Source organism: Dromiciops gliroides, chromosome 2 (assembly GCF_019393635.1).
Source record: "Dromiciops gliroides isolate mDroGli1 chromosome 2, mDroGli1.pri, whole genome shotgun sequence".
Classification (NCBI taxonomy): domain Eukaryota; kingdom Metazoa; phylum Chordata; class Mammalia; order Microbiotheria; family Microbiotheriidae; genus Dromiciops; species Dromiciops gliroides.
The window spans coordinates 253,508,207-253,523,729 of NC_057862.1; the positions used below are offsets into that span (position 1 = coordinate 253,508,207).

The 15,523-nt window shown below is 39.2% G+C and overlaps 1 protein-coding gene across 1 annotated transcript in view; it reads right to left on the reverse strand.

Moving 5' to 3' along the window:
- Positions 1-15,523, reverse strand: part of SGPP1 (sphingosine-1-phosphate phosphatase 1) — a 58,200-nt gene that overhangs the window by 13,846 nt on the left and 28,831 nt on the right. The window contains exon 2 of the mRNA XM_043983906.1: positions 1,324-1,413. Coding sequence (XP_043839841.1) covers positions 1,324-1,413 — 90 coding nt within the window. The remainder of the gene's footprint in view (positions 1-1,323; positions 1,414-15,523) is intronic.

The window sequence follows — 15,523 nt, forward strand, 5'->3', positions numbered from 1 at the left end:
CCAGATTTTTAATTTTTTTAATTTCAGGGAGAAGGATTAGGAAGAAAAAAAGTATATCTGAAATAAAATGTCAATTTAAATGATTTATAAATAACTTTAATTAAAAGCAAACAAAATTGGTATTAAAGTAGGGTTTGATACCTTCTGGAGATCCCTAAGTGACAGTAGATGCTACCTGGGAGTATGGAATCTGAGTAAGAATTAGTGATTGAAAGGGATATTTTTATGGGAAAAAAGACTAAAGAACAGTATTAGATTGTTAAAGTAAAGAAACATTGATTGTGGCAAATAAAAATGTCAACGAACACAATCTCTTCATCTGCAAAATGAGGAAGCTGGACTAAATCTTAAATCTAAAGTCCCTTTCATTTCTCCTGTTTTATGATTCTAAGTACAGTCATAAAGCCTGAACCCTTCCTAAGATTGCTGCTACACAAGCTGAAAAGCACGTGCTCACTAAATCACCTGATGCTCTGTCTGACTGACAGATAGCATGCAGTTGCAGTCACATAAAAGCTCTCACCCACTAGAGAAAGTACTGCGCTACTGCCAATTTGCAGCAGTACCTGAAATGAGATTTTTTAAAAGTACCATGATACTTTGGGCTCACTTTTCCCGCTAGTTACTGAGTTCAGGGCTTTCCTCATATTGCAATTGTCAGTCTTTGTGAATGGACCAGGGTGAGGCTGGAATAAAGAAGAGAATTAAAATCTGGAAGAAATGGGGGATTTCTGTAGGGGGAGGGGAATGTGAAAAATCTCTTCCTCATTCACAGGCATTATGCTGCCCCAACTGATATTGGCTGATTGTTACTAACAAATACTTGAGTATCCATAACATATAAAAAGCTAAAGTCTTTACCTTTGAGAAGTTTATATTCTAAATGAGACAAGGCAGATAAACAAGTATCAAAAAAGTGCTTTTTCTTCTGTTCCTATTTTTTCTTTTCACTTTAAATTTTCATTCGGTTGCTTTAACCTACAAAAAAATTTGGATATCCATGGATATGTTCCCATTAGATTTATTTTAAAATTATGTAAGTCAGATTTTCTTTAAAACTTTGGCAAGGTTAGAGTATAACTACTGATTGACTTAAAATTTATTTCCATCACTGATTTAGAAGCCTATTTAGTGAAGGGAAGATTTTAATTACTGTATATAAATCTTGGCAAGCTGTTCTCTATATTGATATTTTTGGAAAACAAAATTAAAAGAATTACAAATTATTTTCCCATTTAGATTTCATATGAGCTTATCATCATGATAAAATTACTTCTTAACTTTACAAGACATAAGAGGTATGAAGGGCAACATTTTCCTTACCAGAATGGAGTGCATTCCCAAGTAAATTCTACTTAGGCAAACCAGAGAACACCAGCAGATGGCAATAACCAGTCCATATATAAGAGGATACTAAAGGGGGAAAAAAAGAGAAAAGATTTATATTTGAACTGGGCTTAATATAATAAATGTTATTCTAAGATGTAAATAAACTAGAAACCAACTCCTTTTTAACATTCATTCATTCTTAGAAAAGGGTTCCCGACCATGCTAGCCCATCAGTTCTATGAGGGGCCAGAGAAAGTAAATAGGCACAGTAACAATACTGAACTTTGAGGAATCTTGCAGGGATGAAATAAAAATGGCTCAGTTCCTTTGGTACTCATGGCATCTTGACTTCCTAACTTTGATTTCACAGGCCTGAATTTTTACCCTAACAAGTCTACGTGCCCATCTCCCTCAGCCTTTTTTTTGGTTTGTTTTTGTTTTTGTTTTTTTTGCAGGGCAATGGGGGTTAAGTGACTTGCCCAGGGTCACACAGCTAGTAAGTGTCAAGTGTCTGAGGCCAGATTTGAACTCACGTCCTCATGAATCCAGGGCCAGTGCTCTATCCACTGTGCCACCTAGCTGCCCCTCCCTCAGCCTTTGGATCCTGGTGCTCTCCAGATAATCTGGCCTGGTTTCTCAGTTTATACTTTCTCTTTTTTTTAAACACAGAATCTTGCTTCTTGCTTCTCCAGGCACAAATGGGCCCTCTTCCTACCTCTGGGATTTGCGTAATCACAAGCAGTTGTCTATAATGCCTCAAGTGAGATATGACATAAGCAAACCATAGATATTACCCATGATTACTTGCACAGCAAAAGAATCATAAAAAAAAAAATCATGGGCAGCTAGGTGGTGCAGTGGATAAAGCACTGGCCCTGGATTCAGGAGGACCTGAGTTCAAATCCAGCCTCAGACACTTGGTACTTACTAGCTGTGTGACCCTGGGCAAGTCACTTAACCCCCATTGCCCCACAAAAACAAAACAAAACAAAACATTAACGACATGGAGGAGTATGGAGGAATTGATTACAGCAGCCCTTATTCATTGTGATGAGTTAATTTCCAATGAATCTGATGATTCCTTAGGAACCACTGTCTCACAGCATAGCATCTAAGTGGCATCTTACCAAGGAGTACAAGTATAAGTCCTGGCACTTTAGTAATTGGGTTTCAGTGAATAGGGCTGCCATAGAAGGGCCTGGGGGTTAGGAAGATGAATTCTCATCAGAGGAACCACCCCTTCCTGTGATCTATAAATGTTGCTGTTTGTTCTTCTTTCTTGAAAAGGACCAATGACATCAGGAGGTGATGTCTTGACTTGCAAGTGAATTGGACTGAAGTGAGGCTGGGCTGTGCAAAGTTACCAGCCTCACTCTCTCCTCCAGAGCCATCTGCGTCCAGTGGCAAGATATACATTAGGACAACCAAAGATGCAGTGGGATGCAGTGGGAGACCTTAGCCTTTTAAAGAAAGATCTTTCCCAGATCTCAGTTTGTCTGAGGCAAAGTCCAATCAGTGATTAAGGCTAGGTAAGAAAAGAAGCAAAAAACTCCAAAGAAAGAACTAATATTGATGGAACGCAGACTGAAGCATGTTATTTTTCACTTTCTTTCATTTTTTTCTTTTATTCAAGTTTTCTTGTACAAAATGACTAATATGGTATTGTTTTACACAATCATACATGTATAACCCATATCTGATTGCTTACTGCCTCAGGGAGGGGAGAGGGGGGAGGGGAGGGAAGGAGGGATAAAAACTGGAACCCAAAACTATAAAGATGTTTATTACTTAATAATAATAAATAAAATAAAAAGGTTAAGAAAAAGAAAAGCCAAAAAAATTCCCTTTTACCTAGTCAAAAAAAATATCAATCTGGGTTTCTGGCAAAACAGAAAAAAGAACTGCTATTGACATTCACTCTGGGGGCAGCTAGGTGGCGCAAAGCACCAACCCTGGATTCAGGGTGACCCGAATTCAAATGGGCCCTCAGACACTTGAAACTTACTGGCTGTGTGGCCCTGGGCAAGTCACTTAACCCTCATTGCCCCCCTCCTCCCCCCAGGGAAAAACAAAACAAAACAAGACATTCTCTCTGAGCCATCAGAACCTAAATAATAAACAAGTAAGACTTGGGCTGGCACATATTGTTGGTCAAATAGTGAAAGCCAGAGTGATTTGGGTTTAAGGCAAGGTCAAGTAGCTCTATTTGAATCCCCAAGTGAAACTATATGGGGCAAAAGAGTTAATTGTCCCAGTTGTTTTTTTTTTTTAAATGATAGAATGAATAAGTAGGGAGGAGAAAAAAAAAAGAAATGTATCCTGTAAACCCCAAGATATCTTGCAAGGTTTCATTGTTCAAAATGTATACTCCTTTGAGCAGAGCACCCACAGGTAAGGGTATGATTGGAAGGAAGGAAGGAAGGGAAGGCAGGCAGTCATTGTCCAACTGGAACTGGCCAGCTGTGTCCTCAGTGGGGCAGCTACTACTACTCACAGACTGCAGAACTAAGAGTGGAAGAGTCAGGAGGTGGAGGTTTCTGATTTATGCCAAAATGATGCCTTGGAAAAGAAGCACATGGTATGTGGCCAGAGAGGAAAGCTCCTAACAATGGACTTTCCCTGTTCAATAGTTGGTAGCAATTGGTAAACACGGATCTCCCATAGAAGCACATGTCAGAGACATATAGATGTATGGTCTCTTAGCATATGAGAAGTTCATGAACAATGTCTGTAGCAACCAACTCCCATGTGGAGACGGGGGTTTTTGGATTCCCTAGGGCCAGTATAATTCTAGAAGTGAGCATTTTAGCAGAAGGAAATTTTTTGAATAGCACTAGCTTTGGTAATTACCTTGTGGGCAATTCCAAGTTCAAGAGCTGGAGGATCTTATATTCAAGAAAGAAGTTTTTGATTCAGTAGGCACCTCTGAAGAAAAAGGCTACAGAGTTACAGCATGGCATTCAATTTGGGCAGTAAAGCCCATGTGTTATCCTGACAATGCAGTCCAATGGGAAGGGAATTGTTCAGCAGTTCCTCAAAGTATGTTTATTAGGGTGGTACGGCATTTGGAGAGACTATGTAGGACTTTACTGGAATATCTCTGCAGCCTTTGATATTGCTGATCACACTTCTTTTCCTTGACACTTTCTCCTCTCTCTAGGTTTTTAGGACACCACTCTCTCCCAGTTCTTCTCCTACCTATGTGACCACTCCTTCTCTGTCTCCTTTGCTGCATCCTTATCCAGATCACACTCTCTAACACTCACAGGTATCTCTCTGGGCTCTGTCCTGGGCCCTCTTCTCTTCTTCTTCTATACTTCTTCACTTGGTGATCTCAACAACTCCCATGGATTTAAATCTACCTATCTCACCCCTACTTATCTGACAACTCCAATCTCACATCTCCAGCTGCTCCCAGACATCTTGAACTGGATGTCAGTAGACATCTTAAACTCAATGTGTTCACAACAGATTTCATTGTTTCCCCCTAAATTTCCTCCCCCTACCCCCCATTATTAGGGCAATACACCATCCTTCCAGGTCTTCAGGCTCACAACCTCTTGTCACATCCTGGACTCCTCACTATCTCTCACTCCCCATATCCAATCTGTTACCAAGGCCTGTCAATTTCATCTTGTAATATCTCTCAAATACACCCCCTTCTCAACTCTTGACACAGGCACCACACTGGTGTAGGCCTTCATCACCTGACACTTGGACTACTGCAGTAGCCTGTTGGTGGGTCGGCATGCCTCAAATCTTTTTCCACTCTAATCCATCCCACATTCAGCCACCAAAGTGATTGTCCTAAAGCTTAGGACCGATCATGGCCCCCTCCCTCCATTCAATCAATTCCAGTGGCTCCCTATTTCCTTCAGATCGAATATAAAATCTGCATTTAGTGTTCAATGCCCTTCACAACGTAGCCCCCTCCTACCTTTCTTAAACCTTCTTACACCTTACTACCAGCCACAAACTATTTGATCTGGTGCCTCTGGCCTCCTGGGTGTTCCACAAATAAGACACTCTTGGCTCTGGGCATTTTCTCTGGGTGTCCCCTATGCCTTGAATGCTCTCCTGCCTCAATTTCACTTACTTACTTCCCTGGTTTCCTGTAAGTCCCAGTATCTTTTTCCCAACTCTTCTCAATTCGAGCACTTTCCCTTTTAATTATTTCTTATTTATGCTGTATATAGCTTACTTGAACATATTTGTTTACATGTTACCACCTCCATTAGATTGTAAGCTTCCTGAGGACAGAAACATTCTTTTACATCTTTTTTTTTTTTAAATCCCCAGTGCTTTAGCACAATGCTTGGTACACAGGAGGAACTGAAGAAATGTTGATTAATGTTGATGTCAGAGGGGTGCACCAATAGCAACCCCAAATTGAATTCCTTTCTTGGAGGAGCTGATGGGTTGAGGACCATATGTGTTTTCCATACATCTGTCTGTTCTTGGGCTCTGTAAGTCTCTACATTTTATGGATTTTCTACAGAACAAAATAAAGGCTATGCCATACCAAATATCTTTATTGTACACTGGTTGCTTATATGGGAGCTAGAAGTCCCTTATAGCAACATTTGGAGAAAACTAGAAACAAGTTACATAAACGAGCAAGCTTCCAGTGAATTTAGTAGCTCTTTTATGAATACTATACAGAAAGACATGGATAAAAATTTAAACAGGATAAGAGAGAAGAAATGGATTATGAGATGCACTTGTTTGTATTTGGTCTTATATATACACTCTGATTGCTCTCCAAAGGTAAATTAGTCTCTAAGAAACCTTACCATATGACAAAGACTGTGTGGTCTGGTGGATGAAAACTTGGGGCAACAGGGTCTGTTTAAGCAGCTATGTGATTTTAGACAAATAACTGCTTCTGTGCCTCCACAGAAATGGGTGGTGCAGTGGCTAGTACAGAACTTGGAGTCAAGAAGACCTAAATTCAAATGCTACATTAGTCACATACTAGCTGTGTGATGCTGGGCAAGTCACTGAACCTCTGCCTCAGTTTCCTCACCTGTGAAAAATGGAAAAAAATAGCACCTAACCTCCCAGGGTTCTTGTGAGGATCAAACAAGTTAACATAATATAACGTCCTTTGCAACCCTTAAAGTGCTAGGTATTACTATTTTAGCTATTCAGATTATTATCTACTTGACATGGGATAAAACAAAACAGTTAAGATAAAACCTGGAAGATTTAAAATTACTTATATTAAATGATCTCATACAGCCTTTTGTCTGAGGAGATCGTGCTATTCCTAGTCCAGGACAGTTAAACTAGAAATGAAATGGACAATTTTTGCACTTTTTTTTTTTAAGTGAGGCAATTGGGGTTAAGTGACTTGCCCAGGGTCACACAGCTAGTAAGTGTTAAGTGTCTGAGGCCGGATTTGAACTCAGGTATTCCTGACTCCAGGGCTGGTGCTCTATCCACTGCGCCACCTAGCTGCCCCAATTTTTGCACTTTTTAATATTATTTTGCACTATTATATCACTTAGAAAAAGTACCTATTATTCTATGGTCTAATACCAATCTAGAAGTGACTTAAAAACTAATTGCAATCATTCAATTTTTGCTACACAGTTTAATGTTAATGTTCCTTTTATTTATTCTTTGGGTTAATTAGAAATTGTATCTTCTCTGAAAATGTATTTAATCATATAAAATGTTGTTTAAACCAAGAAGAGATGTAGATTCCATAGAAGTAGACTTAGAACTCAGAGGAAAAGGAAACAAAGGAAAAAGTTAAACTTGAATTAATATCAGTTAATTTTTCTTCAATGTTTCTCCATTTAGAATGTATTTCATATAAGACAACTAATCACTTCTAAAGGATGTTTTTCCATCACAAGTAATCAAGCAGTTGGGGGCGGCTAGGTGGTGCAGTGGATAAAGCACTGGCCTTGGATTCAGGAGGACCTGAGTTCAAATCCAGCCTCAGACACTTGACACTTACTAGCTGTGTGACCTTGGGCAAGTCACTTAACCCTCATTGCCATACAAAAAAAACAAAAACAAAAATCAAGCAGCAACCTCCTAGTGAATTCATTAGGATTTTCTTTTTTTCCCCCTTTTTTCCTTTTTTTTTTTTCGGGGCAATGAGGGTTAAGTGCCCAGGGTCACGCAGTTAGTGTCAAGTGTCTGAGGCCGAATTTGAACTCAGGTCCTCCTGAATCCAAGGCCAGTGCTTTATCCACTGCACCATCTAGCTGGCCCTTAGAATTTTCTGCTGTTTCTTCTATTACATCTGTGTACCAGTTTTGTTGATTAGGTGGTAAAAGGGAAGTCTCAGTATGTGCTAAAATAAACATCATTGCTTAGGAACCATTGTTTGCAGTAAACTAGAAATGAATAGCCAATAATTCTGCACACAACAAAGATCAACCATGAAAAAAGCATGAGAAATGTCTTATTAACTGTAAAAGCAATTGAAACAACTTGAATAAATGTTTGATTACTTATCTATTTTTCTCCCATCAGTTTGTCCCTCCTGATTTTCCCCTAGAATTTTACTTGAATGATATATTTCTGGGCTAACTGGTCCAGGTTTATATTTATTCAATAATCAAATGACTGGATCAGGCTTTTTTTAGTTGCTGGCCTCATACTCAAAGCCATTCCACATAGTCAGTAATCATTAGAGCTTATGCTATTATGCTATTCTAGTCTAAGTTTTCAAGAATCCAGGGTCCTCCTCACATGGTTATGAGGCACAGGGCATGGTCCCAAGAACAAAGTATGTCAGCTTTCTGATGACCAGCACAAATAAGTATAGAAAGGCTCATATCACCAATAGGCTAGTCACTACAACTTACAAAGCAAAGAAAAATAACAGACAGCTCACCTCACTGAGGGCAAAGTGTGTTTAGAATCACATCTATTTTGGGGGGGGTGGGGCAGGGCAATGAGGGTTAAGGACTTGCTCAGGGACACATAGCTAGTAAATGTGGAGGGCCTGAGGCCCAATTTGAACTCAGGTCCTCCTGAATCCAGGGCCAATGCTTTATCCACTGTGCCACCTAGCTGCCCCTAGAATCACATCTATAAACATTAATTTAGCTATTGGTACTAAGTGTGTGAGTCATGTCTAATGACCAATGACTTAAAATAGCATTGTAATCTCATCAAATTTGACATTTTCAGTATAAATTAAAGCAATCAATCAGTATTAAGTGCCTGCTATGTACCAGGCACTGTGCTAAGTGCAGAAGCAAAAGGAACTTAAGAGCTAAATGGAAGGCTGGTTCACAGATTCTATTTAGAGGTAAATAAAGGACTTGGTGGAATTTTCTTCCTCATGTGTCCAAAGACAACAAGAAACAATTTCACTCAGTTACCACATATTGTAATGCTTCTTATGATAAGCATTCATATACAGACCACTATGAAGATAATTGTAACATGAAGATAATTAACAGCATCTATAGCAGAGGATGAAGAAGTCAATAAGACCTTTCAAATTAAATTAACAAATACTTCACTATGTGATTTCAGGGGACATTTGGCACGGAGGAAGAAAGCAAAACTTAATGATGATAGTTATCATTCATAGAGTGCTTTAAGGTTTGCGAAGATCTTTACACATGTTATCTCATTTGATGTAACAACTCTGTGAGGTAAGTGCTATTATTATCCCTATTTTACAGATGAAGAACTCAGGCAGCCAGAAGTTAAGTTACTTGCCCAGGGTCACAGAGCTGAGGGAAAATCTGAACTCAGGTCCTCCTAACTCCAAGTCCAATACTCTATTCACTGTACCACCTAGGTGCCCCATAGTACAGGAAAAAGAAACCAGAGTACAATGACTTGTAAACTATATCACACAATTATAATAAAAATACTTTCTGTAAGAGGAAAGTCAGGAAGTGCTAGACATGATAGGCACCAAGTAACAGTCTCTTTCCCCCAACGTAATGGTTTATATTTTATTAGATAGGCAATAATTGGTTACAAATATAATAGTAGTGACAAAGTAATTTCTTGGAACATTAGTACCTGGGATGGGGAGGGAGATGAGAATGGGCTTCCTGTAGGAGGTGGCACTTGAACTGAGACTGGAAAGAAGCTAGAAACCATTTTTCTTTTTCTTTTCTTTTTTTTTTTAAGGGAGGCAATTGGGGTTAAGTGACTTGCCCAGGGTCACACAGCTGGTAAGTGTTAAGTGTCTGAGGCCGGATTTGAACTCGGGTACTCCTGACTCCAGGGCCAGTGCTCTATCCACTGCGCCACCTAGCTGCCCCCTAGAAACCATTTTTAAATCAGCTATCCATGTAACATTCAAACTATTGAGCTGTTAGAGCAAAATCCACAATCAACAGGAAGAACAAAAATGAGAAGCTATGGCACACAACCAGGGAAACTCCAATATGACCTACTTAAACAACGTACTGATGCTGAAAAATTGTAAATTATTGATATATAAAAGACACAAATGATCATTTTACCATTTTCTAAAGAAATTTAACCTATAAGTCAACTACCACAACAAAGACAGCATTGATGAGGCAGTTCTCATCTAGCAAACACCTGGTCTTCTTGCCAAGCAGGGTGATGTATAGCAATCCTGAACAATACTGGTTTAGAATAATGGAAGAAATACAGGTGGAGTTAATTAATTACTTCATGAATAAAGCAAGAAGTAATGGATGAAAAAAGTTTCAAAGAAAGCCTGATGAGAAACTCAACTATACCAAAATAGCTCTAAATCACTGAAAGATGAAACCAGAAGGTAGACAATGAAGAGAAAAAAAAAAATGGCAAAGACCTTTAAATATTTCTAACATAAACTTGTTTCATCATCAAAGACAATGGAGATACCACAATTGGACTTTAACATCACAATCTCTGATGTGTTATATAAGGAAAGAGACATGGCACTAAAGAACGGAATAACAGCAGAGTGAGACAAAATATATACAGAAGAGGTCTGTGTTAATATCAGGACCTTGGTGAAGGTGTTGTGGGATCAATTCCCAGAGTAGCTGAAAGAGGAAACCAAAAAGTAGGAGATTCATCCTCCCTCCCTCCTTCCCTCCCTCCCTCCCTCCCTCCCTCCTCTCTCTCTCTCTCTCTCTCTCTCTCTCTCACACACACACACACACACACACACACACACACACACACACACACACACACACACACACACAGCATGGTGCCATGGAGGGCTGGCTATGGAGTCAGGAAACCTGGATCAAGTCCTGCCTTTAACCTAGTGGCTATACATATAACTATGGACAAAACATTTAACTTCAGGGTGCTCCCAGTGCTTAAAGAGTTAGAACTCTTTTAAGAGTTCTAACTTTCAGGGATGCCTTGTTGAGCAGTATTAGAGAAGCAAAACATTTCCCAAACTAATGGAATTTCGGCTACAGAATAGAACCCCTTCCACAACAATAAATCATTAAATGCTTGTTCAATAAATTATAGACTTTATAAAGGAAAGATGTGTTGATTTTCTATGCCAAGAAAATATCCAAGAAAAATATTTTTAAATTCTCAAAAATTGCAATCATCATATTTTAAAAATTGTGTTCCAAATTCATAGTCAGTTAAAACAACCTTGATATAAAACGAATACAAAGATCAAAATAAAGGAGATCTCAAATTTTGGATCTCTTATATCCTTTTGATTTTTAAGTCTACAAATGTACAATGAAAATACAGATATTGATAGCTCTAAGTTATAACTATTTTAAAGAAATGCTTAATATTATGAAAACTGGAATACAACTTGATTCATGTTTCAAGTAACATCATTTTTATTCCTTTATTTTTTGAGGGAAATTAAACAAAAACCAAGGAGTTTATTCAATGAAGTTTTTTTAGATCACGTTTAAAAGATTCTTCATTTACTCCATAAATAAATTTAGAAGTCCCATGTGGCCCTTACTATACAGATTTATGAGATCTGATATGTTTAAGATTTTACCTAATAGATGAAAATGAAGAACTATTACCCTGTCACTCTTTTAGTTCTACTCAAAACTTTAAAGTCCAGATCTGTGATTTAATTTTTATTGAGAGTTCCTGGTGAGGAAACTTACATAAAGTACAGATCTGCAAAGGTCCTGACACTTAAAGTTGTTAGAGAGCTAAAAAGTCAATATATAGAAAAAGCTACAGAGCTTCAGTAACTTGCATAAGTTCCTACAGTCAATATGTGCCAGATGAGAAGCAGGATAGTTTCTTAAGAATTGAAATTCGAGTACTATATAGAAGGGAGTGGAAAGGTACATGGTGGGTGGGAACATGTAGAAATATATTACAAATAAAGAAATTTCATTAAGAACAGCATATTAAAGGATGTGATGTGGGAAATGCATGATTGAGAAAGAAGGTGAGTGGGTCACACTGGGTGGAAATGACAGATAAACAGTCTGAATGCTCCACTAGTAACCTTTCCTCCAGCTCATTTTGGGGGGGGGGAGGGTTGAGGCAATGGGGGTTAAGTGACTTGCCCAGGGTCACACAGCTAGTAAGTGTCAAGTGTCTGAAGCCAAATTTGAACTCAGGTCCTCCTGAGGGCCGGTGCTGTATCCCACTGTGCCACCTAACTGCCCCTGGTAACCTTTCAATATCAGGAGAAAACCAGTATGGCCTCCAGCATGTTGGGTATATCCCCTGGAATGAATTTGTGGGAGGACATGGGCAAGAACTGGAGAAGGAAAAGGCAAACTACTTCACTATCTTTGCCAAGAAAACCCCAAATCAGGTCACAAAGAGTCGGACACTACTGAAAAATAACTGAACAATAAGCAGGCAAAAATATACAGGATGGGCAGACATTGATGGGTTGTGGGCTGCATCTCAATCTATTAGATCACATATTCATTCGAATACACCATTTTACACAATAGCCTATTCAAATATGAATTGTCAACTTATTCCAAAAGTACTAAGATAAAAAGTTGGGGGGGGGGGGAGTAGAATTCATGAATGAAACAAAATCTATCACCACAGCAACTGCAGTCTTTGGGCCATGATTGCAAAGCTGCCAAAACTCAAGCTCATTTTTAGCCAACTCTGCCTTAAGCAGCTTGTTCACTTTTAGTACCTGACCCACTTTGCAAAACTTTCTTTTCAATTTCACAATCTGAGAATAACTAAATGACATTTAAAGAGCCCCCTATCAACATCTCCAGTATTCTACTCAAAAGTAAATGAGTGGGAATTGTCTGTAGGGGATGACTTGTAAATTCATAGAATTACATAGCAAGAGGTTTTAGCATCATAATTTTACAGATAGGAAGGACATTAGAGATCATCTAGTCTAACCTTGTCAAACTAAGGAAACTAAGGCCCAGTGACTTTTCCAAAGTTAAACAGACAAGTGGCAGAGTTTGGACTTGAGGTAGAGTTTGTGATTCCAGCCCTGGTCCCTTGATTTCAAATCTAGTGCTTTTAAGGTTTTAGTTGCTGAATAAATTCTGATTTCTAGATTATTCTAATACTTACAAACATCGAGGAGTAATCTTAGTATATACATGGCAGAGGAAAAACAAGAGCAAGATCCTGGATCTGGAATAGTTGAGAGAATATCTAATATGGCTCCTTACTTAATTCCTGTTTGTGAAATAATTCTCCTGGATATATCAGTCTTTTGATGGGGCTGCAGGAGCATAAAAAGCCCAAAGTAAATTTTTAAAACCACCTGAGATTCCTTAATGCAGCTTGGGGCTCCCAGATTCACAATGGATGCTCTTACAACTTCAGCGTAAGGAGGACAAAGCTTGGCACTTCCTTGTAGGCCCAATCACTGAAATAAAGTTAAACCAATGGTACCATCGGCCACTAAGGGGCCCCAGTCCCACATATGCTAATGGGGGAGAAAAGTCCCTTTGATTCCAGTCATACGGAAACATAACATCACAGAATGTTATTACTGAAAGGGAACTTATAAGGATCTTTGTCATTAACCACAACTAATTACAGTTCAAATAACTTCCAATAAATTTAGAAAAAAGCCTAATTATTGTAAAGTTGCACTAGATATTTCCAAATGATTTTTAGAATTAGCATTTCCAGGTAGGATTTAAATTTACAGTAATTTTAGAACATATTCATTCTAAGTGTTTAAGAAAAAAATCAATCTTGGCTACTGTGTATCAGTGAGAACAGAGAATTTCCTTGAATATGATAGAGTAAATACTTAGCTATTTATATTTATACAGTTCCTATGAGAATGCAAACTCCTTCAGGGGAGGGACTATTAAAATTTTGTTTTTGTGCCCTGGCACCTACCTATAAAGTGCCTTTCATGTATACGGGCTTAAATAAGTGGATTAAATTATGTCATATATTACCAAACTTCCCATACTAAAAGCATAAAATAAATGAAATGAAAACAAGCTATAACCACAACTGAAAGATTTTCTGATGTTACTTTCTATGTCACTGAACTCAGACATTAGTGTACTATATATATTGCAAGGCAATGAGGGTTAAGTGACTTGCCCAGGGCCACACAGCTAGTAAGTGTCAAGTGTCTGAGGCTGGATTTGAACGCAGGTCCTCCTGAATCCAGTACCAGTACTTTATCCACTGTGCCATCTAGCTGCCCCTTTCCCATTATATTTAACTATTTGGGGGGTTGGGGTTTTTTTTTTTTTTGCTTATTTTCTTCATTTTCTTTTTTTTTCTTGGAAGCTTTGGATGTAGGGGCCCTGTAGTTGATTTCCTCATCTGATGGTGCCCCTTGATCTTCCTTGTCACTGAAGAAACTTTCTATAGTTCTGAACTTTCTTTGCTTGTTCATTTTTTACTTGACTTTAAACTCTCCACTGGGGGGCCCTGTTTTTTGGTTCCACTACTGTTCCCAACTTCAGAGGGTCCCAGGTGTTTTGGTTTGAGGGAGGGCAGATTTTACTTTCTCCTAGCCTGTTCTCTGACCTGAAGATAACCTCAAGCCTACTTACTAAACAACCAACCATCAAAACTTTCTGTGGTATGGTTCTTAGCTTTGATGAGCCTGGGCCCCTCCCCCACCTGGGCCTCCTGCTGCTCAGGATTTCTTCCTGGTTCCCTGCTGGGGTGGGACAGCTGAATTCCTCCCCAGTTCCTAGCTGGTACCCCTGCACTTCCCCCCCAACCAGCTGTTCAGCTCTCTCACCCAACTGCACACTCAGTTCTAGAAGATGCTGGTGCTGTAGCTGATTTAGAGGCTTTGGGGGTAAATTTCTCTGGTGGCGTGGATGGGTCTCTGTCAGTGCAATCACGGGGTTGGACTTTACTCATGGCTCCCTGTAAGCTATCTATAGCTGAAGAATAATCTCAGTCTGTATTTTTGTGTGTTTTTCTGTTCCAGGGGTTCTTTTATTCCTGTTTGGGGGGTAATTGTATCAGGAGCTCTGTGCGTTTAATATCTTTCCTCAGCCATCTTTCTCTTTAGATGGATTGCATTTTTCATAAATCCTGCTGATAGCATCCTGTTCATCATTTCGTTCAGTTACTATTGCTAACTGTATTACCCTCCATCCTATTCCCTCCCCTTGATATTTACTCTATTTTCTTTTCTATCTTCTTTCACCCTATCCCTCCTCAAAAATGTTTTGCTTTTTACTGTCCCCTCCCCCAATCTGCCCTCCCTTCCTTCACCTCTCCCCCCTTATCCCCTTCCCCTCCCACTTTCCCAAAGGGCAAGATATATTACTATACCTACTTGAGTGTGTATGTTATTCCCTCTTTGAGCCAATTCTGATGAGAATAAGGCTCACTCACTCCCCTGCTCCTTTCCCATCTTCCCCTCCACTCTATAAGTTTTTTCTTGGTTCTTTTACGTGAGCTACTTTACCCTATTCCACCTCTCCCTTTCACTTTTTTTTTTTTTTTTTTTAGTGAGGCAATTGGGATTAAGCAACTTGCCCAGGGTCACACAGCTAGTAAGTATTAAGTGTCTGAGGCCGGATTTGAACTCAGGTACTCCTGAATCCAGGACAGGTGCTCTATCCACTGTGCCATCTAGCTGCCCCTCCCTTTCACTTTCTTCCAGTGCATTCCTCTCACCCCTTAATTTTATTTTAAAGATGTCATCATGAGGCAGCTAGGTGACACAGTGGAAAAAGCACCAGTCCTGGACCCAGGAGGCCCTGAGCCCAAATCTGGCCCTAGACACAAGCCACCCCACCCTGTCTGCCCCACACACACACAAAAAAGATAAACAAAATGTTTTACAGGTATCTTCCCT